Consider the following 24,746-nt stretch of genomic DNA (forward strand, 5'->3'; position numbering starts at 1 on the left):
CAATACAGACTGCCGCCGAGAGCAGACATCCAACACCAGCGACAGACAAACTACTTGCCACCAGCACCCACTCCCCGAGGTACCAGTGCTGAGGGGAGCCCACTTCCCGGAAGTCCAACACTGACTGAACAACCGTTACCCTACAACGACAGAACACAGCACCAAGACCAGAAAGCAACGCCTTTCCTGCAGAGCCTGTCAGGAGTGGCCTCCCGCCTTCATCTTACTGGCTGTGGGGACAGCCCAGGTCCTCTTCCAAAGCACTGCATGCCTCAGACACTGATGGACTGAGTCACACTTTCTGCAGGAACCCCAGGGTCTGATGCCGGGACAAAAGCCACAGCCACCCCCTTCCTGAGTGGTGGAAGTTATGATCTGGAGATGCCAAGTCTCCAAAACTCACTTACGAAGGGTTCAAAAACAAGCACCCAGATTTAAAAACAAAAACAAACAAACAAACAAAACATTTATTTTTATATAAAAGTGCCAAAATATCCACCAATGCTGTACTCTACCTCAACAACCAGCTTATGCTAGGAATCAAAACACAAGGCCCTTTATTCACATTGCTCAGAACTCCGCTCCCTCACAGGTTCCCGCAGTAGCTGGAGTCTCTGGACAGGGGGAAGCTCGCACTGCGATTTGCTGTGCTAGTCCATATGTCCAGGTTCATGGAGGCACGAAACGGGTTGAAGCCGGGGTAGTACTCCTTGCACATGACCTGGTTTTCCATGTGGGTCGAATGCTCTGTGCTGGGGCTGATGGGGCAGCAATTGTCATACACGTCACTTTGTGGGGCCCAGATGGAACCAAAGAGTCCAGACATGGGAGACAAACTCCGGGTGCTCGTGAGGTAGGACTGAAGCGGAAACAGAGAAGGAAATAAGAGCAAAAGGGTTAAAAACCAAGAAGGGGCTTTTAAGATGTAGCCCCAAGTCTGAACAGGTACCCCAGGGGATATGTCTAGTTGATTAAGTCTACTTGCAGGCTGAAATACTCAACCAAATGTCGTTCACATGAAAAAATGTCTGGTGTGGTCACGAGAGGAGACAGCATTGGGCAATCCCCGCTGACCCTGGACTCCTTCAGCCCAGCCAGGGGCCTGCGACACAGACAGACGTTTGGCCTTGTCTGTGAGTCCCCACCATCTGTCTACACATCACGCCCCCCCACAATGTGGCTGCTGCTCTTGAACATGGAATCCCACCCTCGGCCTGATCTGCACTCTGCGCTGGAGGACGGGGCGGAACAGGGAGCGTTGAAGGAGGGCAGGAAGAGCCACTCACTGGAGAGCTGACGACGCTGCTGTGCCCCCAGGCGGTGGGCACGCTGGCAGGAGTGTTCCAGATGGAGGGAGCGCTGTGGCCAATGAAGTCAGTCTGAACTTTGGAGGGGCAGGAGAAGCCATGGGTGTAACTCATGTTTTCTACAAGGAATGGGAGAAGAAGCGTGCTCATGAGTGCTAAATTCTCACCCTCGGATGAAAAGCCTTCCAGGATTTCCTATACTGGCCAATGAAAGGCAGCCAGTGTGAGTCCAGGCTGTGTGCTGACTCGCCACCCCCGCAAGGCTGACGGGTCTGCACTTGCTAATTTCACGATATTGCTAATGCATGACGTTTACTAGAGCATTGTTGAAGAACAGTGCCCAAACTCTTACCTACCCTCAGTCCCCCCAACACACTCAATGCTGGGGAGGGAACCCCAGGCTCTCAGGTACTCTTGGCGACACCATCCAACTATGCTCCTTTCCATTTTGTTAATGACCAGGACTCCCAACCTCAGTGGCCTGCGTATGGACCACATGGCCCGATAACCGTAAGCCAAGAACTTCTAGGGACTGCCAAGGAAATCGACAAAGCCTCCCTCCAAGAGAGAAAGTTGCCAAAGGGCCCTCTTGTGGTTAGGGGCTGTGATGCATGTGTCAGAATCAAGGACACTGGACACAGGACTTAGCCGTGGTGGGATGGCAGTGAAGCACGAGAAATCCAGACCCAGCTGTATCCTGCAGGGTCCAGGTGACCAGGGAATTCCCTGAGGCTCACGTTGCTTCTTATGGCACATGGTTTGAGACAGAGCATGTTAAGTACCCACGATTCCTGATCCAGGCTGGTTCCCCTCCTTCCGCAGGGCTTCCCACAGCCATGGGCAGGGTCTACCCACAGGAGACTGGCCTGCTGAAGAGCTGCCTGATAGGGCTACAGACATAACTGACTCGGCTCTACCTAATTTACTGGACTAAGTGGTATAAGGTCGTCACACAGGGAAGGCCCAGATACCAGACTGGGGACTGTGGGGGTGCATGTGGGCCACGCCAGTCTGTTCACTGTGAGTTATGTGTCCACGCCCCTTGCTTTGACTTCTGGGCATGAAAGAGCCACTGGTCGCATGCTTTACCTTCTGGAAAGACACTGTAATCGTTCAGTTCCAGCGGGCAGTACACACTGGGAAACTGGCCTTCGCAGGGCGGGCTCCAATCCACAAAACTGCGGCAAAAACAAATAAGACTGAGCTCTAGTTTCCAAACCAGGACAGCAAGGGACCACGCAAAGACAGAGGAAGGCTTCTTGGTCCACATCCTCGGCTGCAAGTCCCGCTTTAGGGAAATCAACAATGTGTTTTGTCAATCAGGGTCAAAGGATTGTTCTCTTGCCAGTAACATTCCACCCGCAGGGCAGTCGGCTGGGCCAAGGGCAAGCTGCCTTCCTGACCTCATTTGCTAGCTGGAGACATCTGCAGCTGGAAAGACAAGGCCTACCTCAGCATCTCAGTAGACACCTGAAGGGCTCCACCATGTTGGTCCTGCCAGTCAAATGTCAGAAGAGCTGAGCATTCAGCTTGGAGAACTCACCGCTGCAGACGGTCACTGTTCTGTGACCACCACAGACTGCCCGCTCACTACAGCAATGAGGCAGGAGTGCTGCAGCCAGCTAAACCCAAAGCCTTCGGATCCCACGACAGCAGGTGTGTGCCAGATCCCCTGACTGCATAACACATTCTGGGTGGCAAGCTGAAGCAGCTGCTATTGTGGAACAACTTTTTACTATCAGGTTCCTGAGCGGGTTCGTTTGAATGTGCTCAAGAACGAGCCTTGGGAAAATGAAGACCTGCCGGGAGTGGGAACCAGGAGCGCTTTCAGATTCGCACCATGTCTGAAATAGAGTCCGCTGGGGCCGCCAGCTCTCCCGCCTGACTGCATGTGCTCACGGTGGTCTGTTCCCTGGCCCAGTATAACTCCAGAAGGCAGAGACAAACAGCGCAGTCTGCATCCACGAGGACCACCTGAGCTCCAGCTGCAGGGCGGTCTCAGGCCAAGCAGAGCTGTGCCAGAGTAGCGAGGCCTACCTGTCAGGGACAGAGGCTGGCTCCTGGGACATGGCCGGCACACCATTCTCCACTGGGCACGGGAAGCTGCTGGCCAGACATGCAGGCTGGGAGGGCCACAGGTCTCCAGGTGGGCACAGACCTGAGGGTTCAAGGAGGGGACATGTGAGCAGAAGCACAACATGGCAGAGTCCATGCAACAGTTTTCAGTGTGGGTCAGGTCACTCTGAAGATGTGACTGAGGGAAGAAGAGGAGTCCTGTATGCCTGGGAAGCGCCCCCAGGTGGGGTGTGACCGGAAGGAGGGAGGAACTTGAGGCTAACTGGGTTGTCACTGCTTTGGCGGGAAAGCCCTGGATGGTGAGCAGAGGGAGTGCTGGGCACAAGCTCCCACTGGTTTGCCCATTTTACACATCTTGCCAGCACAGGCTCTGGGGGCCTTTTTGGGACCGTCTGCTAAGCTCTTGCTGGAGCAAGAGCCTCAGCCAAAAATGGCAACTATCCCTCTGGGAGACTGCGCCCCATTCTGTCACACACGCTGTCCGTTTAGGAGAACTGTGCCTTTGCTGCCAGGCTGTCTCTGCACCACGCATGAACAGGTCGAGCTTTGACAACCAGCAGAAGGAAGCACTACACAGATGGAAGCACCTGCAACACCCCCAGGGCACAGCCGATGCCCGCCTACATCACAAACATGTCCTCCAAACAATGCTTCCCATCCATTATTAAGACTTGGGTTCCCTAAAACCAGGAGTCCGCGTGGGTCATGCTACAGCTGGGGCAATGGAGGAAGAACAGAAAACACGTTGTCATGCCTCTTTCTGTGCGAGTCTCCTCTGACCCCGGGTCTCCCCATGCCAGCACCGAGGTGGAAAGAAAATGCCAGGGGCTTGCTAGCCCCAACAGCTGTGTGATCCCATTTATGCTTAGCACACAGTGGCACACAGTAGGGGGAGGCAGAAGCAGGACACCTGTTAGGAGATATTACATAAGGACTTCCCGGAGCAGGGCAGTCAGGGAGGAGGCGGTGAGCAAGCTGTCGACTCTACAGACAGACAAGGGGAGGGTGACCAGAGCAAGACAGCAGGTCATGTGTCACAAGGACCAAAAGGCCCAGGATAACCTGGAGTTTGCGATTTAGGCAGTTAGGAGGAAGAATGGAAAACTGAGCATAGTGGCTGCTAGAACCGCAAGAAAAGTGTTAAACCAGAGCTAGCTATAAGACAGGGTCACAGTTTGGGAGAGAGGCCCAAGCTAAGGGTACAAACTTAGAGATGTGCGGATTTAAGGTGAGACTTGAAGTTTTAAATGTGGATGGTCGAGGTGCCAATGACAAACGAGTAGGCACAAAGGCTTCGACTCTGAAAAGCCAGGGTCATTCTGGGGTGATGAGAAAGGAAATCAGGAACCCGCAACTGAAACAGGCCTGTGTGGGGACTAAAGACAAAAGGACAGGATGACATGGTAATGCCAGAGACCAGACTCCTGCTTTGGGGCAGAGATGGTGGCAAAGTCAGGAAGCAGGGCATCAAGGGTGAGAAGGATGTGGGAAGGGACCGTCCACCAAGAGGAGGCCTCAGGGACGGGAGCCAGGAACCCAGCAGGAGGCAGAGAAGGGCATCCAGAGGCAGGGTATGGCTACTACTAGGGTATTATAGATGGGGGAGGTGTCAGATCAGAAGGGACAGCAGATGCCATGGGGAACCTTGAGCAGTGAGAGGCTGGGCACAAGTTCCCACGGGTTCCCCCATTTTGCACATCTTGCCAGCAGAGCTCTGGGGGCCTGTTCTGGACCATCTTTGTATAATTTCATAAAAGTCTTTGTGTCATTTCATGCCATAGTGTAAAGGGAAGTCTGTGAGGCTCCCACCGACCGAGGTGCCAGATAGCTAAGAATCACTGGCACCACGGCGCACTATCAGCAGGTGTGATGACGAACGCACACCCCTTTCCGGGTTTGAAGAGGAGGGGCGCCAGGGAGCAGCGCCCCTGTGGACCACCACTGGGCTGTGATGCTCAGGTGATGAGTTACTGTCTGTGGGCACCAGGTGCCAGGCCGTGTTCTAGGTGTTTCACACGCAGTTTTCTCCTTTAACCCTGGCGTAAGTCCTGTGGAGAGGGTGTGACTCTCCTCATTTATGGGGGAGGCCCAAGACCTGCACAGGGCCGACCTGCTGAAGGTTAGGGATGGTGGCAGCGGGACTGGGGGCACCTGTCTACTAGTGTCGCCATTACGCCTTCCTTGGTGGCTGGAACACCCGTGTCGCCGAGCGTAGCAGCACAGTTAGCTACGGAACTTTTAGCCTGCTACTGAGGTGCACGCAAGCATTGAGTGGGGTTTCTGAGAGCTCTGTTCTTTAACTTGGAGGCTGGAGAGATGATGGCTCAGCAGTTGAGAGCAGTGACTGCTCTTCCAGAGGACCTGGGTTCAGTTCCCAGCACCCATGTGGTGTCTAATCACTGGGAATACCTGGCTTGTCCAGCAGGAACCTGCTGCTCCTCAGAACAGGTGGGCTGGGCAGGACTAGCAACACCACCATGAGCTTTGCAAGGAGAAGGCAGCCACAAAAGTTAAGGAGACTGCTCCCTAGGGACTAGGCATTTCTGCAGGGCAGGGATGAAAGTGGAGGTGAGGGAGAGCAAATGGGTATACAGTGTCCCTACACAGCAGACCAGGAGACAACTGATTTCTTTAGGTCTTTAGAACGCAGCCAAGGACTGCAAGAAGTGCTTAAAAAAAAAAGTAATTGTAGATTCTTAGGAGGTACAGGTAACGAAAGTATTTGTAGATTCTTAGTAAGTATCGGGTAAGGACATGTGAAACACACGTAAACCGGGACATGAGGTTTCACAAACACTCTCACAGACAAAGCAGAGTAACACATAGACCTGGAGGTGCACGGTAGCGGGCTGGGCCTAGGCCTGCTAGGCGGGCTCTCTTGCACTGAGCGCTGCTGCCCTGGGGTCTGCAGTTTGTTGTTTCTAACTGATCCCTGGTGAGAGTTACAGCTGCCCTCCAGCAGCTCCTGGACATGACAGCAGAGCCAGCTGAACCTTCCTCCAAACCTTAGCTTGGCAAAGTAGAAATGAATGCATTTTTCATTTTCTTTCACTGGAAACATTTGTGTTGTATGGATCAATGACTGGGTCCAATTCACAAACAATCTGTTTCCATATGCAAGATGGCAGAGGTGTCAGCTTTACTCCTAACTCTCCAGTGGGCATAACAGCTTTTGCCTTGCCGTGTGGCTCAAGCTGACTCCACTCCTCTGAGCAGCATTCTGTGCGTCATAAATTTCTATACACAGAAACAAGCGTGCATGCCAAAGCTAATGCTGCCATGAAGCTAAAACTCAGGCACGAAACGCCGTAATTCCTGACCCTAGTTGGGAAGAAGCCCCAGAGCAAAACAGCACCAGAGACAAGAGAGACAGAAGCCAGAGAGAGAAGAGAAGAGCCGGAGCTGAAGGTGGTCTCCCAGCCACTCCTCACTGGAGGCCCAGGCAGAAGCAGGGGCTCCTCTAACCCCCTCCCCTCACCATCTAGGGCTGGTGTCTTAGCCACCTGCAGTCACAGCGAGCTAGCGCTCAACTCTGCCTCACTCCCAGCTGGGAGCCAGGCGACTCACTCAGGCTCCGGGGTCCAGTTAACGGGCTCCCACATGGTGGGCTAGGGGAGAAGAGGTGGAGAGGAAGCCCACCGTCCTGGCTTGCTCCCCACCTCAACCTTGTTCTCGTAGGCCACACACCCCCTCATTTTCTGTCATCTCTGACTGAGGAAGGGAGCAGAGTGCAGTAGGAGGCTCGGCTGGCTATGTCTCGGCTACTGAGGGTATTCACGCTGATGCAGAACGGCTGGCTGGGGAGGCCCCTCCTGAGACGCCTTCTCCAGCTCCCGGCAAGACTCGCTGGCGCCTGCCACAGTGAGCTCACCTTGCTCTCCAGCACCTGCGGGTGCAGCAGGAAGGCCGGCACAGGAGGACTCTGTGAACTGAGACAGGACACTCATGTCTCTGTGGGCAAAGGGAGGACAGGAAACCATGATTTCTACACGTATCCAAAGACCGCATAACCCAATCTCATTTGAGTCTCACGGGAGTCCCTTCAGAACACACAGATATCAATGACATACAAAGCCAGGCAAGAGGTGAGGGATACCACAACTTCTTGCTTCAGTAAGCTGACTGGCCTGCACAGACAGCTGGTCACTGCTAGCCAGCTTTCTCGCCCTGGCAGTTCACAGGGAGCACCTGCAGGGTTGGGAGTGTGCAGTCCCAGATTCTACTGTCTACACAGACCGAGAGGCAACTCTTTTAAATCCAATTCTGAAGAAGATATCATACGAAGGAACTGTAACTGTGTCTACCAGGCCTTGGAGACTGTCTGGGCTATCGGTGCTCAGACTGAATTCAAGTCCTAGTCCAGCGGAGATGGCTCTGCTTTCTGCTTGCAGGTGACATGTTTCCTAGTGCGCTCACATCATTGAGAAGACAACAAGAAAGAGAATGCCCGCGTGAGCCCTTACCACTTGTCTGCGTTATTACTACGATCAAGTTTGGCTTTCCCGTGTCTTTAAAAGGCTTTTCCACAGCAACGCACCAAGAAGCACGTCACTGCCAGGAAAAGCAGTGAGGCCCCCAGTACTCACACAGGGCTGCAGGTGTGTGGAGACAGGCTCACGGGGATGGCCGCTTCTGGAGAATCCTGTGGGGAAGCACCGTCTCCTGCATGAAAGGCAACGCACTGTCAGAAGTGCCTCTCGCCTCAACTGCGCATACTCTGCTCAGATGCACGAGGGTTCACATTAGCCCCTAATGCCTGATTTATTTCTCAGGTTAACCCACAGTCACACAGACGCTTGTTCTTCTAAGTGTGTGTTCTGCACGTGTGTGAACAGGTGTGCTCACGTGCACGTGGCTGCCGGAGGTCACTGCTGGGTGTCTTTGCCTGCCATTTTCTGTCCTGGCTTTTGAGACAGGGCCTTCCCATAAACACAGAGCTCCAAGGACTGGCCCTTGGCCTGCCCTCTGGGGCATCGGCACACTTTCATGCTGGGATCCAAGCTCAGGGCTGTCTTCCCGCCATGCAGCAACCTTTAGACACAGCACAGAGGCCTCGTGCGCACTCTGGGATTGGAGCAGAACACATGGGCTCCAGGCAAGAACAGCCACACACAGAGGCAATACAGTGAACTTTACTGTGTCTCTGCTGCCCTTTTCATGGTGGTGAAAACAACAGAAGGAGTTGTTGACACAGAACTATTAAAAAAACTGCAAAGACCAGAATACTATCTGGAGCTAGCGTTTCATTTAGACAAGCCAAGAACCAACAATTCCCCATGTTTCTGATAAAATTATGAGCATATAACAAAAAAGTATTAAAAGTATACAAAAAAATTCATGACAGTGAGGGTTTGGGGAAGAGAAAAGTGGGTAGAGGAGCAAGGATTTCCTCCCTTTAAAAAGTGTGTGTGTCTGTGTGTGTCTGTCTGTCACACCTGATGACCTCAGTCTAATCCTTAGGGCCCGCAGGTTGAAAAGAGGTAATTTCTACAAGCTGACCTCCACATAACAACCTGATGTTTGGGGGGGCGTGGTGGCGTATATTCATACAAACTCGCCCCCACGTAGGTAATGACAAATAAATGTAACAACAACCACCCAAGAGTAAGTGTGGGGCAATGTTCTGGAAGTCAGGAATACAATCATGACTGATCTCCTGTCACTAAATTCTCAAAAGTAATGGAGGGTAGTGTGGACAATAGCATTGTTCTATTCACAATAGCCACAAGGTAAGAACAACGAAGTCCCACTGATGAACATATCCAGTACGCAAACATATCACATACATGCGTGACGGGATGTCACCACGCTCGACAAGGAAGGGGAACTGACGCCAAGCTGGGTGAAGTAAACCATTCACCAGAAGATAGTCATATCTGACGCACATAAAATCATCATGGTGGGTCACAGTCATCCACGACCTCCATACGACAATCATCCACAACCTACAACCACACGCTCCACAGAAGACAGCCACGCATGTCTACAGTCACTCAAGATTTAGTTACTTGAGACAGCCCGGGAGCCAAACGCTGAGGGGCAGAGAGCATCAGGGTAAGCAGAGGCTTGGAGAGGAAGCCGAGTTTCTCTTCAATGGCTACGGACTCAGCTTAGAGGGATGGAATCACTGGCGGTGGGTGGCGGCGGCTGCACCGTGTGAATGAACGGGCTCTGTGCCACCACTCTGCACGTTTAAAAATGGTCAAAGAGACAAAGCGAGAACAGCCAGGTCTGTGAAACAGCTTAGCACAATAAAGGATAGACAAATGTACAAGTTTGTGGAGTGTTTCAAAGACACAAATCAACAGTGCCAGTAACAACTGGCAGAGAAAGGAGAGGGGCGCAGCCTGAGGCAAGGCAAAGCTGAATGCCTTTCATGTGCTCCATTCACTGACAGGGTCCCTGCACCATGCCCCGGCTGCCCGTGGGTGGGCCCCTGAACTCACCAGGCAGCAGGCAGTGCTGGGCATCCACCACTGGCTTCCTGTCGCAGTCGGAGCTGCTGCTGCTCCAGCTGCCCCAGCTGCCCCGGCTGGCCCGCACTCTGCCCGAGGAGCTGCCACAATCAGAGCTGGAGTCCGAGCAAAACTTGTCTGCACACTTCTTCTCAGACTTCTGGTAGTAACTGTCTGGAGAGGCAAAGAGGGGCCATGCTACACCCACGCAGCTCCCACTAGCGCCAGTGGTAGCAAGTGGAGAAGGGGAAGGAAGGGCAGGGTATGGTCACCTCCTCTGCTCAGCTAGTGAAAACGTGGCCACAGGACTGAGGGGAACAGCAGGGCAAGGGCTAGGTCTCAGCTGCCTGTGGGTGGACAGCGGGACCAAGGAGAACTTCATCTAAGAATGGCTCCAGGGTCTGTGTGGAACTCAGCGGAGGAGCGCTTGCCTAGCATGCTCATGGGGATAAGAGCCTCAACTGCAAGACAGACTGAATTACACGCAACGGTTCTAGAAATAAGCAAAATTTCTATCAAGAGAATTGAGTCTATTCTACTGAATAGATGCAAAGCTTCTAATGCCCCTCCTTTATTATAAAAATGTTCATTTACATATTTCAAAATATTGCTGATTACTGGTGTACGGGAAGACGGTCCGATTAAGACTTAAGAGCAACACCCATCTTTCAAGGGACTGCCAGAGAAAAGGGACAGAAAACGTTGCCTTGGTGTCCAGTGCACACAGAGGAGCCAGTGTGTGACAATGTCAGCGTGGACTGGATCACAGATCATACTTTGATTGCCACCTTCAGTGGGCCCTGCCCTGCTGTCCTCCCTCCTACATAGCGTCCCTATGGCACTGCCCAGCAGACCCCTGGCAGACCAGCAGTCTGACTGAGAAACTACAGGGCTATGCAGGAAACATTGGTTCACAAGTGGACCCCCGGCTCAGCTGGCCCTTTCCCCAAGGGGCCCTGCCTAAGGCTCCTTCAACAGTGTGCAATGACAGTCGGTGGTGGTCAGACTGTCCACCTGGGATGCCATCCCCTGGGATGGCAGCCGTGCTCAGGCTCAAAAGATCAAGCGCTTTCTGAGCCACTTCTCTGTGGTCTGTAAAGTGACAGTTCGGTGCTACTTCTTGAAAGCTCAAGACCCTCAAAGACCACACGACAAGGAGCCCATTCACAGGTCTGTACGACGTACCCTCCTCTCTGTGCACAGGGGAGCTGCCTGCAATTTCCATGCCAGCTTTCCAGTGCTCCCCAGTGCTGTCCTGTGCACACCAGCTTCTGACGCCACTGCTCAGCTCCGACCTCTCAAATTCACTGCAGGCAAGCTTCAGCTCATTCTGCTCCGAAGACCTGGGAGAGCCAGGAGAAGAGTCACACCTCCACCTCACTACACAAGCACGCTTCCTGCTTGAGGTAAGTCAGGGGACAGTCATGGCCTGGGGCAGCTGAGGCCTCTCTGAACGCTGTGGGAGGAAGGTGAGCAAGAAAGGCCCCTGACATGTGGGAGAGGGAGGTGTGGCTCAGTGGCAGAGTGATGCTAGCACACAGATTCATAGGGTTATTTTGTTTCGCACTCCTGCAACCGCATCAACTAGCATGATTTAGGAACATTTAATCTATGTTCATATTTTACAGAGAGAAAAACAGATTCTACAGTGTTGCTCAAAATTGCAGCTGAGGAGCAGAGCCAGGGCTCCGGGCCTGTTTTCCTGACTTTTCAGTGTGTGAACCTGCTGCTTAGTGTTGGGTGGGAGGTTTGAGTGTTCATTTAAATACATTCTTCCTCATCTGCAACATTTGCTTAGCAGTTACCACACTCAGCACACTGCTGTGAAATAGAGAAGTTCATACACTAAGCCACACCTCTGCTACGGGGCCATGAGCCCCTCAAAGAAAAGAATTAAGATTTTCTTAGTAGAAAGACAGACTGCAGGTCTGGGAAGACTGCTCACTTGATAAAGTGAGAAACTATAGAAGCCTCCATGAACAATGAAATGGTTCTTTGCACAGGCATGGCAGTGCCCCTGGGGAGGATGAGAAAAAGCAGCCCAGACATGGAAGATGCAGAGCAGGATGTCACTGGCTTCCAATCATGGCAGAAAACATGTGGGCAGAAGCAGCTGCCCAGAAGCCCAGCCCGGCAGCATCTGCTTAGGTCTCCTGTGCTCTCAGTTATGAGGAGACATAGGCTTCTTACAAGTTACCTTTGAAGAATTTAATTATTTGCTTGGATCTCAGAATTGTTTTAAGTGTCCTAAGATTACCTGAAGTTGTATTCTTGTCTTTCTATGTGTTCTTATTTAGAAAAATATAATATTTGCAAGTGATCTGAGTCAACCATGTTTATGAAAATACATACAGGAGAATGCAAAAGGAACTGACGTTTCTTTTATATAGGATCTTGTACCCCAACTCTCAGATAAATATCCATACAGGATGTGGTATGCATATGGCTATTTCCACCATGCTGCTGGCTCTGTGTGAATGAGCCGAGTGCTGAGCTCAGTGGCAGGCCCTTCCTTCAGTGCTGAGCTCAGGGGCAGGCCCCTCCTTCAGTGCTGAGCTCAGGGGCAGGCCCCTCCTTCAGTGCTGAGCTCAGGGGCAGGCCCCTCCTTCAGTGCTGAGCTCAGTGGCAGGCCCTTCCTTCAGTGCTGAGCTCAGGGGAAGGCCCCTCCTTCAGTGCTGAGCTTGGTGACAGCCCCATCTTTCAGTGCTGAGCTCCATGGCAGAGTCCTCCTTCAGGGATGAACTTGGTGGCAGTCTTCCTGGGTACTCTATGCCTTCAGAATGCTCAACTATAGCACAGGGAAACCTCACACCACTGAAATGTACAAAAACTAGAGGACTGTAAAGTCAGCACATTGAAATACCTAACCAATCTCTCAAGCTGGTGATAGCTCCGGATGCCAGGATTCAAGAAAGGCAAAGTCTGTATGGGGAAGAGAGGGCGCCCAGCTTGGCTTTCATGCTGCTCAGGGACCGCTGAGGACAGGTGTCAGGACTTTGGAATGGGGTTTTCTATAGGAAACTGGGGTGCTGCAAGGGGTCATCCTCCGGACAGGGGGACTGGGGAACTGGAAAAGCCTGACTGTAGATAAGGAAAGAGAGTATCGTATGTCTGCTAGAGGCTCCACCACACATATGTGGTGTGCTGGGAGTCCAGGATGAAAACCCAGAACACAGAGGCCACCTTCGCTGGATATAAAGTCAGAATGAATGAGCACACTGCTTAGCTGGTTAAAAATCTTCAAATCTTGGACTACATTAGATTTAGGGGTTACCTCTGGAACCCCAGCTGCTTCAGAGCTTCCTCAGACACTGCTTATGTCCCTAATCTTCCTGAAAAGAAATGAGTCTGAGGTAACAGTATCCCTAAGCAGAAGGGTTCCAAGGCATAGTGCCCAACTCTGAACATGGTACAAGGTACAAGGAATCCATGGTTCCATGGTACAAGGGATGTTCTCCAAAATTTCCCACAGCTTTTAGCACTTTATAAGGAACAGATAAAAACAAAAGTCTTAAAAGGTCACATTACAGGATTTTTAAGGAGTAAAATTACAATTAAAAAATAAAATGTCAACTCAGCAAAGACCTTTCAGTCAGAACGCAATGCTATACTGCCTACCCAAGCTTACAGAAAGAGAAGAGCCAAGTGAGGTGGACATGGAGATTGAACGGGAAGGGCTACAGAAATGGCATACCTGGAGGCCTGAGAAGAACCCCTCTTCTTGTTTTTTCTACATGTTCGGTTTTTATTCCAATTGAGAGTTTGTGTGCTTCCTTCTCTTTTCTCCTGAAGCTTCCTCTTCCTGTAAGGATCTTCCTCCTGAAGAAGAAAAAGGAAACATTTGTGCGTTCATGAGACTATGTCTAAAGATAAACGCAGGACTTCATTTGTTTAACTTCTGAGGACCAGCTCTACCTACAACAAAAGCACCTCAACTCTGGTGAAAGAGGAGACTGGCTTTTCTCAGTCTGTTTTTGTTTTTTCCCTTTCTCTACTCTCCAGGCTCTGGAGACGGAGAGGAGAAACTAGCTGCTGCCTGGAAAACTCGTGCGGGGCTGAGAGGGAAAGGTGTGCCAGTGACAGCAGGCGGCAGCGACACCTTGGCCTCCACCTGGGCACTTGGGGCCAGCAACTCAATGATCAACTGCTGAAGCAAATTCAGAGTAACCCGGGAAGGCACAAGCTATATGTCTGTTCCAATTTGTCTACAGATGAGCTTTGTGTGAACAGCCAGGCCCCCACAAAACGTTCCAAAGTAGGCACAGCTTCTTGGGGAGATGCAATCAGAACGTGCTTCATGTGCAAACGTGGTTGTGAAGAGCTTCATCTGCTGGCAACATATTGATGCTACGGGTCCACGAGCTATGCATACGTAGACTTAAAACTTCTCAGGTGTGATCTAGACACAGACTAGGTTGGTGGCAATGGGCCAGCCCCCTGCCTTCTAAAGCATCTTTCCTATCTTGCAGGCTGTGTGCCCTCTCTCTCACTCTCCGCCACTCTAACGTGGGGCTCAGGCACAGAAACTCGGAATTATCGGCCCGTCTGCAGCTCAGAGGGGCTGGCCTCCTCCCGGGACTTCACAGGCCCGATGGAGGCGTACCTCTGGACCAGAGTCCTTCTTCTAAGTGCTTAAGACTCCTTTGATGAAAAAGCAAAGGTGAGCTCATATCACCGTCCTTTTCGGAATGGCAGCCCAGAAATCGGAGGAGCAATCTTTGGCATGCTCACAGACAACTGGCTAACAGGACTTAGAGGAGAAAGAGAACAGCTTGGGTATTCAATTCCCTACTTGTGCTAAGTCTGGGCTAGCGGAAACTTCTCCATCTGTGACACGGAAAGGAGCCCTAGCAATGGCAGGGAGCATCAACCACACCTGCAGTGGACTGTGGAAGTTTTACTTTCTATTTTATATTCTTTTAGTCCTCCCAGTATTAAATAAGTAGTAATTTTCTTTAACTCTAAAGGTGTTTAAAATTTTTGTAAGTCCAACACAGAAAGAGCCCTTCTACAGGGCTCTAGTCTGATGGTAAACAGGCACACGGAAGACTGCTCAGGCAGAACAACAGTTTCCACACTGTTTTTGTTTTTGTTTTGTTTTTTTTCACTGACTGCTGTTTGAGGTGCCTTGTCTGTGTCCTTCCCCTCTGTGCCCACCTTGTCCATAAGAGCCAAAGGCTTGCCACCCCAAGTACTGAAACCGTGCTATCCAAGAGCTAGTCTCAAAGTGGGGTCAGAGAGTAGGGGCTGCTCAGTAGTCACTAACATCTGTCTGCCTTTCGGAAATCAACATGGCTGGAAATGTCAGCCTGTGCAAGCCAGAGGGTGAACATATTTAGGATGACTGAGCAAAGGAAAGCAGGGGTCTTCAGTGTGACAGTTTATGGGGGATGAAATGAGGAAGAGGAATACAGGCATGCCAGACTCCGAGCCATGCGAGATTCTGAGAAAGCAGAGTCCAGGAGCCACTTGCCAGAGGAAAGGATAAGGGCAAAACCAAGAGAGCGAAAGGACCAAGGGCACAACACATGAGGGACCTTGAGCTTGGTCAGTCACTTAGCCCATGCCCTGGTTTCCTGAGAGCCTCACCAGGCCCCTGGCTCCTCGAAAGCAGTGTGGTGTCAGCCTCCACCCACCGCCCATTACTGAGCTGCTCCACGAGTTTCCTGGGAGAGGCGGTGATTAACACAAGTCAGGATGGAGAAAGTTCCCTCAGCTTTCAGAAAAGCAAAAGACGAAACTAAAGAGAAACCAGACTTATTCCAAGAGTGTATCTGCAGCAAGTGAGACTGTTCAAGTCAGTAAGCAAGGGCAAACCAGGAACATTTAGTAGAATTATCTGAATGACGACATTAAAGCACACAGGCTATACACATGAAGTGTTCTTAGAGAAAATAAGAGAAAAAAAAAGTAACATCCAATACAGAAACAGGCAGAGGGGATCAACTTCAAGAGAGAACAGGAAAGATGAAAAACGATGAGCTCATCCAGAATATTCATAATTAACAATGTGCTTAGATAGGTCAGTGTAGGTCAGCTTGTATCTTGTATTACTTTTTAAAGAGTGCTTGTGTGCATACTGCATGCGTGCATCCACAAGTGCCAGGCCTGAGCTGGAGGTACTGCAAGCATGCTTGCCCCTGGTGGACACTTACTTAATTTACAGAGTTTGTGTCCAATGGTGACATTTTAGATGAATGATTTCCCTTAATTTTACACACATACAAAACAGAGGAAAATGCTCATCTTCCCCTAGGTAAAATATCAAAGGCAAACGTTTCAAACTATAGGGAGTCCTGGATGCAATTCCCACCACCAAAACAACAACAACAAAACACACACCTCCCAACCAAACACTGGTGTTCATCTTGCGCATGTGCAGTAGTCTTCCAGCATGGCCTAGGGGTATGGCTCAGTAGGGGACATGAGGTTAGCGCGGGGAAGGCAGGGGCGAGGCTGTGGCTGGAGCCCCACAACAAGAGATACCTCAGGGAGCAGCATGAAGCCAGCACACGCAACTGCCACCCAAGTGAAAGTCAAATGGAAATGACTCGCTAGCACGCATCAGCCCTAACATCAAGGGTGAATCAGGACTACAGCCAAGAGTTAGGAATAAAGTCATTCCTCACAGTTACTTATGAAACGAAGAGGAAGTGCAGCCCTTGCGCCCCCTGCAGGAGAAAGACAGAGTACCAGCTTCCCATTCAATTTTCACGCACACAAGAAAAATCAGACATATAGCTAATATGTAAGTTACTCTATTAGCTACCTTACACCAAACAAAGTCTTAAAATTTTCTTTCAAAAGACATCACATAAAATAGTACTGCTCATTTTGGATGTGTCCCTTTCCCTCTTCTTTTGTATGCTTCTGTAACCATTAATTTGCTTTTCTTAATAAATAAATAAACACTTATGAAAAAATAAAAACCCAGAGCTAAGGCTAAAATTTAGTTTATGGCTTCCAAATTTGCCAAGGGAGCTAGAGGAACATTCTCTGTGTAACAGACAGATCTTTACAATCTTCCAAGCTACAAAGTTAGGTCCTGAGACTGTGCAAGGCAAGCAAACAGGGCTTCCCTCAGAGCCATGTTCGCTGAGTGACTTTCTCTGATGGTCAGTGCTGTGAATAGGGCTCTCCCTGACCCAAGAAACAGATCCACAAAATCATGAGGGCACAGAAACAACAAGGAAATGACCACGGTCAGCCACATGGGGCATCAGAGTATCTGCCCTCCAACTAAGGGCACATTCCTGGCTCCCAGGTCCATTCTGAACGCCGAAACCTTTAAGGCTGGCACCCTCGGAGCAAGCTGCCACCACTGCGCAGGTGGCTGGACAGCCATGCAGACCTGAAGAGCTGGGAGTGTAAGCACCCACAGGGCTGATCTGGGGGAGGAGGAGCCCCAGGGACAGGAGCCCTCAAATGACGTGATGGATTAAGATGAATGGAAGAAAACAACAATCTGAAAAAGCAGACCCTCACAATGAAGGACCTACATACACAAGGCTGACCTGGCCCAAGGGTAGGAGTAGCAAGGTCTTGGAGCTGAGGCAGAATCTGGGGGTTCTGGGATACACGTGAGGCAGGGAGCCAGCAGCAGCACCTCTGCTTCTCAGGACCACATAAGACCAAGGGGACCTTGGAGTCACTGAGTCCAGTACCTTCCAGCACAATCTCAACAGAGTCCTATGTCACTGCAGGCAACAGCCACGTCTCCAAAGACCATAGACAAAGACAGCAGGCTCAACTTCTGATTTCACTCAGTTCCTATCCTAAATGTATAGGATGTATACCCTAATGTACACACACACACACACACACACAATCACTTTAGTTCCTTCAGAGCACTCTAATACAGAAAGTTGGGCTCCTTCAGGTCCACTCCACGGGGTGCCCTGTCCCTAACTCCTGCCTGGCCTTCTCTGCTGTGTTTCCTGTGTATGGATGCCTTTTATGTAGATGGGTCCTCCAGATGCTCCCGTGTGCCTCTACGGGTCCTCTCGGAGGCCGTGCAGGGCATGCTGCATGCCTTCCCTGACCTTCCTGTGTGCTGTGCCTGGTGCGAGCCGCCACTCCCTCCGGGCCTCCCAGCACCCCGCAGCCAGCGCTGGTTTTGATGCAAGCACCTGCGCCTTTCTCAACATACTCTGGAAGGTCTATGGCACGCTCACTTTGCATTACTTGCATTTAATTTAAACAAGACTCATGTTTGCTATATACAGTTTAAAGAGTATAGAGCAGCCACTCAGAGATAACCAGGCTCACTGCCTGGCCACGCCACAAACCTTCTCTGAATATTCCCCCATGAGCCCACACACACATGAGGGTGACAGAACAGGTAATGGAAATACGTGTGACATGAAAACAGTGAATGACTTTTAAGTCAAACATTAAGGTCCAATTTTATAAGTAACCAGTTTTTTTTTTTTTGGAACCAAAGTACAACCAAAAGAACTAATAACTTTCTAACATTTCTTTCTGAATATATATATCCATATTATACACTCAAGAGATAGAGACAGGAGGACCACTGTGAGTTCGAGGCCAGTCTGGTCTACACAGTGAGTTTCAGGACAGCCAGAGCTTTGAAACAGAGCTATCAGTACTAACTGGTTCTGGTCTGGAAGGAACAGGTTCTGGTCTGGTTCTGCTGTACCACTGTCACTGGAGTTAACTACTGCTTAAGATTAGTTCCCCAGAGGATAACGCTGCCTCCGTTCCCTACAATCATTTCACAATCACCGGCTGAACCAGAAGACAAAACGTTCTGAGCACATCAAACTTTTGCTAGCATCTACAGAGAAAGAGATAGACTTATTAGAGGTATCTGCTCTCTGCCCGAGGCGTATGCTATGCTCTTTTTAATAGGACAGAGAAAGCGGACGGCAGACCTCAGCTGAAGGTGTGTCCTGCCTCTCAGGACATGCGTCCTCTGGAGACGCTCGCTGCGTCTTCTTCGTTGAAGACACCTTTGTGTCAGTCGCCTTCACAGCCTCCAAACTGTCCACGTCGTTCTTGACAGGCACTCGCTGGCTATTTCCTTCAATAAATAAAAAGATTCAGTTCCTAGTATTTTCCCATTCATATTCCCCATTAAGTGACAATCTCATTTAATTTAGTAAGGTTTAGGCACAATTTTTTAATAACCACAATTCTCCAGAATTTCGCTTTGTTTACAAATATACTTATATAAAAGTTCTACAACCTTTAAAAGATATTGAAGTGGGCGTCACTAACATTGCTGTGCTGTCACTATGCGCAGTTGCTGGCCACCAACGGATTAATAGAAAACTGTATCACGGGGCCACATTTAACACTGCCAGACACAACACTTACTTTAGTTAAGATGGTATTTTTTTTAAGTGGGATAAAAGTCCTGTTTAAAAGACAGAGCCTGAGGAACATTAAAGACAGTATAAATGAGAGAAGCCAGACAAAAAGGAACAAGTGTTTTATGGTTTCAGTTGTGAGGGAAACCTCATGTAGTCACATTCAAACAGACAAAGAGGATAAGGATAAGGAGTGTGCTCATTCACTACTTAGAGGGCAGAGGTGAGGGCTGCCCAACAACTCTAATAGTGCCTGTTCCTCAGAGAACCCCAGCTATGTTACATCAGATTTTCTTTATGGGAGAGCCAAAATGCATAAAGCTCTTGAGAACTAGCTTACAGCCTTTCCACACCTTCGCTTCGGTATCAATGGTGATCAGCAATGAGAGTTGCATGGTTGCAACTTGGTCCCCAGGCCGGCGCGATGGGAGGTGCAGTGCACCTTTAGGAGCAGGCCTCTTGGGAGGTTCTCAGGTCACTGCCGTCATGGTGTCGCAAGACCTCAGTCCCTTCCCCTCCACGTGCCTTGCTGTTTCCTGGCTCATGATGTGTGTGCATTGTGACGCAGCCTTTCTACTTTGCCAGCCGAACTCCAGTGAGGAGCTAAGACAACAGGCCACCTGGCTTTGGACTAGAACCCCAGAACCTTGCCCTAAGTAAGCCTTCCTCTGCAAGTTTACCGTTTAAGAGATACTTCACTGCAGGGACATGAAGCTGGCCAACAAGTACTAGTAGCTAGATGCTAGGATCAAAGCCTGACTCATTTCAGTGCTCAGGTGGATCCGTTTGTGGCCAGCTTGGTCTACATAGTGAGATCCAGGCAAGACAGGGGGTACCTAATGAGACCCTGTCTGAAAGAAGTACATAAAAGACTACTGAGTTGAAAGAGAAAGAGGAGGAAGGAAAAGAAAAGGCAGTACAAGCCCTCTGGCAGAGGTGGCAGGCATCAGCGCGGGTGTGCCGATGACTTCCTCCTTCTGTCATCTGAACCCCCTCTCACACAGAGCATCTGTCTTTCTCTAACCAAGCGATGCCATTAAAGAAGCAAGGCCAGAGAGCAGGAGACACTGCAGCCATTATAAACGTTGGTGTAATGGGGTGTGGTGGAGCACGCCTTTAATCCCAGCACTCAGGAGGCAGAGGCAGCAGGTAAACTTCTGAGTTTGAGGCCAGCCTGGTGTACAGAGCCAGTTCCAGGACAGCCAGAGAGGGAGAGGACAAAAATAGGAAGGAAGATAAAATCTGGCACAGGTCTGTTGAGTCAGAAACCCTACAGGAGGTGACCACTTTTTTATAAAAAGCCTGAATTTGAGCACAAACAGAAATGTGTTAGCATCCTCCCCACGGTGATATATGATAGTCCCCACGGTGATATATGATAGTATGGCCCATCACATTCTGAAACATTAAATTCTTAGCTAGAGCAGTCTACAAAACAAGTGCTTTGTGTTAAAACTCCACATTTTGAATTTCAGTATCACTGCCTTTGCTTAAAACTGTGCACAAACTCACTCAGCTCCCCAAAGATCACAGCCAGGCACAAGGCTTTTCCCTGTGACCCCATGGCTTGGGGTGCTCCGGAAAGAGTCTCACGGCGAATCATAAAGAACTGGATTGTACTACAGTATAAGGATCTGGAGGAGAGAGAGAGAGTGGAGAGGAAGGGGAGAAGCCAGCACGCCACTGCCCTGAAGGTTACAGGTGGGACCACTCTCACCCTCAACAGACAAAAGACAGAGGGGAGCAGGCATCAAACAGGGGCCCAAGATTACCATGCTTCCTGGAAACTTCTGGCAAGTCTGACTGAGGGTACTGGGGTGGGGTTTTGGGCAAAGGACTTTCCAGTGGCTTCTTAGAAGTCTTCTGTGGGCAGGGCTCCTGTTCCTTGAGCTCAGCCACGTCTTCTGAAGTTTTAACATCAGTTTCCTTAGGAAACATACATGTCTGTATTTCCTCCTTCATACTACATTCTGAAGAAGTATGATCGACAACTGTGGTTTTCAGTGAGCTGTCCTCTTTGTTCAGTACGTTTTTGGGAAGGGTTAAATTCTTCTGCAAGTTTACATTCGTGCCACTGGCATATTTGAGGCCAACCCAGTTCTCACTCATGACATCAGTGCAAATGTCTTCCTTGGCAGCAGACACGGCACTTGCCAGGGTCAAAGGCTGCTTGTCGTCAGTGCTAACGCTGGCACTGCTGGCCATGGATGCACTGGGTTTCTGTTTGCTGTAGTAGAAGGAGCACTTGTGCTTCTTCTGAGAATGACTGTAGGTGGCTGGGCTCCTCTTGGCAGCGTTCTGGAGCCTGCTCAGGGGCGGGCCCACTGGAAGGCAGTTCTTCCCTCTGCCCTTATCAGGTGGGCTGTACGTGTCCAGGAAGTTCTTGCAGTTGCTTCTGGGTGTAAGAAGAAATACATCTAGTATGAATGCAAAGTATGTCACACTTCAGTTCTGTTTCTAATACACAGGGTTGGGGCAGCTGATGCTGTGCTCTGAGCGGTGCCAGCATCCCCCGTTTCAAAGCCCCATGGGCTTTCTACTGACAAGGGCACCAATGAGCCAAGACCACACACAAGGACTAAGACAATAATGGAGCTGTTCACACAAGCCTCGGAATTTTGATGAAGACAAAACTCTATCACCTTGAGAGGAATCAGAAGTGAGCAGTATGGACCCACCCCACACAGGGGGAGGCCCCTTACTTGTGAGAATGGGAGCTGATCACATCCACTGGACCACCATTCTGCTGGGAGGAGGAGCTGCCATTTTGCCTCTGCCTTGTTTTCATGAATTCCACCAAAATGTACTGTGCTTGTTGGAAGGCAATTAAAATCACACCCAGCAGGGACAAACTGGGGAGAACACAATGCCAGTCATTACTATACAGCTCTGGAAGCATTAAGACGACCCACCATAAGCCAGGCACAGTAGAGCACAGCCAGAGTTCCAGCTACTCAGAAGCTGAGGCAGGGGGATTGCTTGAGTCCAGTATGGGCAACATGAAACTACGTAAAAAACAAAACAACAAAAAAAATCCCTACAGATATGGCAATACATTTTATTAAATGTATGACATTGTTTCTGGTTTGGTTTTGGTTTGGTTTTGTCTTTGTTTCTCGAGACAGGGTTTCTCTGTGTAGCCTTGGCTGTCCTAGACTCACTCTGTAGACTGGCTGGCCTCACAACTCAGTTTTGGGATAACAGGCATGTGCCACAGCACCTGGCTTTTCTGATGTTTCTTAAAGGTTAAAAAAACCAACCAAACAAACAAACAAAAAAAAACTTGTGCCCAGATCTTTTGGTTCTGTTGCTCTCCTTGTGACAAGGAGCTCCTGTCCCCTCCAAGTCTTTCATCTCCCCTTTCATTCATAAGATTCCCTGCACTCTGCCCAAAGTTTGGCTGACTCTCAGCATCTGCTTTGATACTCTGCAGGATAGTCTTTCAGAGGCCCTCTGTGGTAGGCTCCTGTCCTGTTCCCTGTTTTCTCCCTCTTCCGATGTCTATCCCGTTTGCCTTTCTGAATAAGGATTGTGCATCTCACCCAGGATCCTCCTTCTTGCTTAGCTCCTCTAGGTGTAGATATTTTAATATTAAGGGGAACTGGGACTGTCTCTGACATGAACTCAGTGGCTGGCTCTTTGATCACCTCCCCCCTGAGGTGGGGAGCAGCTTTACCAGGCCACAAAGGAAGACAATGAGGCCAGTCCTGATGAGACCTGATAGGCTAAGGTCAGATGGAAGGGGAGGAGACCTCCCCTATAGACTAGACTAGGGGAGGGGCTTGAGAGGAGAAAAGGGAGAAAGGGATTGGAGGAGACGAGGGAGGGGGCTACAGCTGGTATACAAAGTGAATTGTAATAAGTAAAAATAAATTAAAATTTTAAAAACAATAATTTTTGTAAATGTGCATATTCATAAGGTTGACATGACAATTCAATGTTTAGACATATTTTCTAAATAAAGTCACTGTTAATGGATCACTGTGCTCTTGTGATGTCAGCAGTCACTGGGCTGAGCTAGCCGACTGTCCACCCTCAGGTCTGCCACGGTGTCTGCTAACGAACGTGTGGAGAACAACCAGGACCTACACCTCAGGTCCTACAGCGCTCTCAGGAAGACCCCAAATCTTACCACATCCCTGGAACTGTGTCGTCTCCAATCCAATATGCTAGAGGACACAACGCAATTGAGTTTCCACCTAAGTCTGCAACAGCCTTTACTACTCTGCCCGAGAAGGGCAGGAGAGCAGGAGTTTACCTGACAAAGAAGACAGTGAGCCTCCAGAAGGACTCCTCCCAGCTGGGGCCGGGAACCACCTCTGCACACAAGGGCAGCATGTGGTGAGGGAGAGTCACGTTGAGTGTGAAGTGGAATTCTAGGTCTGCTGCACTGACCAGTGTCAGTTCACGGATGACCCAGGAAGAGGTAAAGTCCGGGGTGAACCTAAGGAAAGTGGTTCATCCTAATGATTAGTTACTGGTTTTAATTCTCGCTACAGAGCAAAATGAGAACAGAAGCAGAACTTAAGCCTAAAAGCAATACTCAGGCCCGGGAGATGGCTCAGTGGTTAGCAGCACTGGCTGCTCTTCAGGAGACCTGGGCCCCATTCCCATCACCCACATGGCAGCTCACAACCAGCTCTAACTCTAGTTCCGGTGAATCAGACACCTTCCAGCCTCCTTGGTGAGTGCTAGTACCAAGCACTCACATGGCACACAGACACACGCAGCCAAAACGCCCATATAAAAATACTTCTAAAATATTTAAAATCGACATATTTATATTGGAGCCCAAGCTGTCTTTCTGAGGAGCTGGGCATCTCCTGGCAGCGCACCATGAACTGAATGAAACGACTCCAGCACTTACACAATGCTGATGTCGCGGGAGGTGTTTGGGTTCAGTGAAAACGGGTGGCAATCCAGCACTTCGAATCCGTAACCCTGGCAGTTATAGCCATTGATTTTCAGGGAGGTCACACTTATAGGAAGAGGTCCGATATTCTCAACTTTGAAGGTCTTTGTAATAGATAAAATCTGCTTACTGTCTTTCAGTTCTGGTGAGGAACAAGTTTTTTTATTTAGTAGACATAAACTTCAAAACAAACTTCAGTCAAAAACGTTACTGAGTCAAAAACGTCATAAAGATGTGAAAAGCTGAAAATCAAAGACTGATTTCCACCTTGTTTGCAGAATAGTTCCTTATTCTATCACCTCTAGATATCGCTATATAATGCAGAAACAATAAAAATGCTGGATAACAATAACAATAAAACAATAACAATAAAAATGTCTGGATTCTTCTCAAAAGAAGATTCTTCTTTTAGCCACTAGAGGTGAAACTCATATGTTTTATTCTTCAAATAGTTTGGATTTACTGGAGCCAAATAGTTTAGATTTACTGCAAGGTATCATGTACCTGCAACCCTGGAACAGTCACTTATATTGAACCAGGGATGAGGTAAGGGACAGGGTCTCAAGCACCCCAGGCTGGCCTCCAACTTGCTAAGTAGTAGCCTCACATGGCCCTAAACTTCTGACCTTCACATGTGTGTCCCCCCACCCCAGGTTTTAGACAC

At 49.7% G+C, this 24,746-nt stretch overlaps 1 protein-coding gene across 6 annotated transcripts in view; it reads right to left on the reverse strand.

The window, feature by feature from the left end:
* Nucleotides 1–433: 433 nt before the first annotated feature.
* Nucleotides 434–24,746, reverse strand: part of Tmem131l (transmembrane 131 like) — a 130,756-nt gene continuing 106,443 nt past the window's right edge. For 4 of the 6 annotated variants that reach the window (XM_060378497.1, XM_021649649.2, XM_021649648.2 and 1 more), the window contains 14 exons: nucleotides 24,038–24,224; nucleotides 23,429–23,614; nucleotides 21,873–22,022; nucleotides 20,943–21,565; nucleotides 18,733–18,881; nucleotides 13,533–13,657; nucleotides 11,024–11,181; nucleotides 9,830–10,012; nucleotides 7,970–8,045; nucleotides 7,255–7,334; nucleotides 3,345–3,465; nucleotides 2,397–2,485; nucleotides 1,287–1,426; nucleotides 434–859 (listed from right to left, as the gene is read on the reverse strand). In XM_060378497.1, coding sequence (XP_060234480.1) covers nucleotides 587–859; nucleotides 1,287–1,426; nucleotides 2,397–2,485; nucleotides 3,345–3,465; nucleotides 7,255–7,334; nucleotides 7,970–8,045; nucleotides 9,830–10,012; nucleotides 11,024–11,181; nucleotides 13,533–13,657; nucleotides 18,733–18,881; nucleotides 20,943–21,565; nucleotides 21,873–22,022; nucleotides 23,429–23,614; nucleotides 24,038–24,224 — 2,540 coding nt within the window. In that variant the 3' untranslated portion in view covers nucleotides 434–586. Of the gene's footprint in view, nucleotides 860–1,286; nucleotides 1,427–2,396; nucleotides 2,486–3,344; nucleotides 3,466–7,254; nucleotides 7,335–7,969; nucleotides 8,046–9,829; nucleotides 10,013–11,023; nucleotides 11,182–13,532; nucleotides 13,658–18,732; nucleotides 18,882–20,942; nucleotides 21,566–21,872; nucleotides 22,023–23,428; nucleotides 23,615–24,037; nucleotides 24,225–24,746 lie in introns of those variants that run through there. The other 2 variants (XM_060378496.1, XR_009590134.1) reach the window with 2 other exon arrangements.

Source organism: Meriones unguiculatus, chromosome 2 (assembly GCF_030254825.1).
Source record: "Meriones unguiculatus strain TT.TT164.6M chromosome 2, Bangor_MerUng_6.1, whole genome shotgun sequence".
NCBI classification, from domain to species: Eukaryota; Metazoa; Chordata; class Mammalia; order Rodentia; family Muridae; genus Meriones; species Meriones unguiculatus.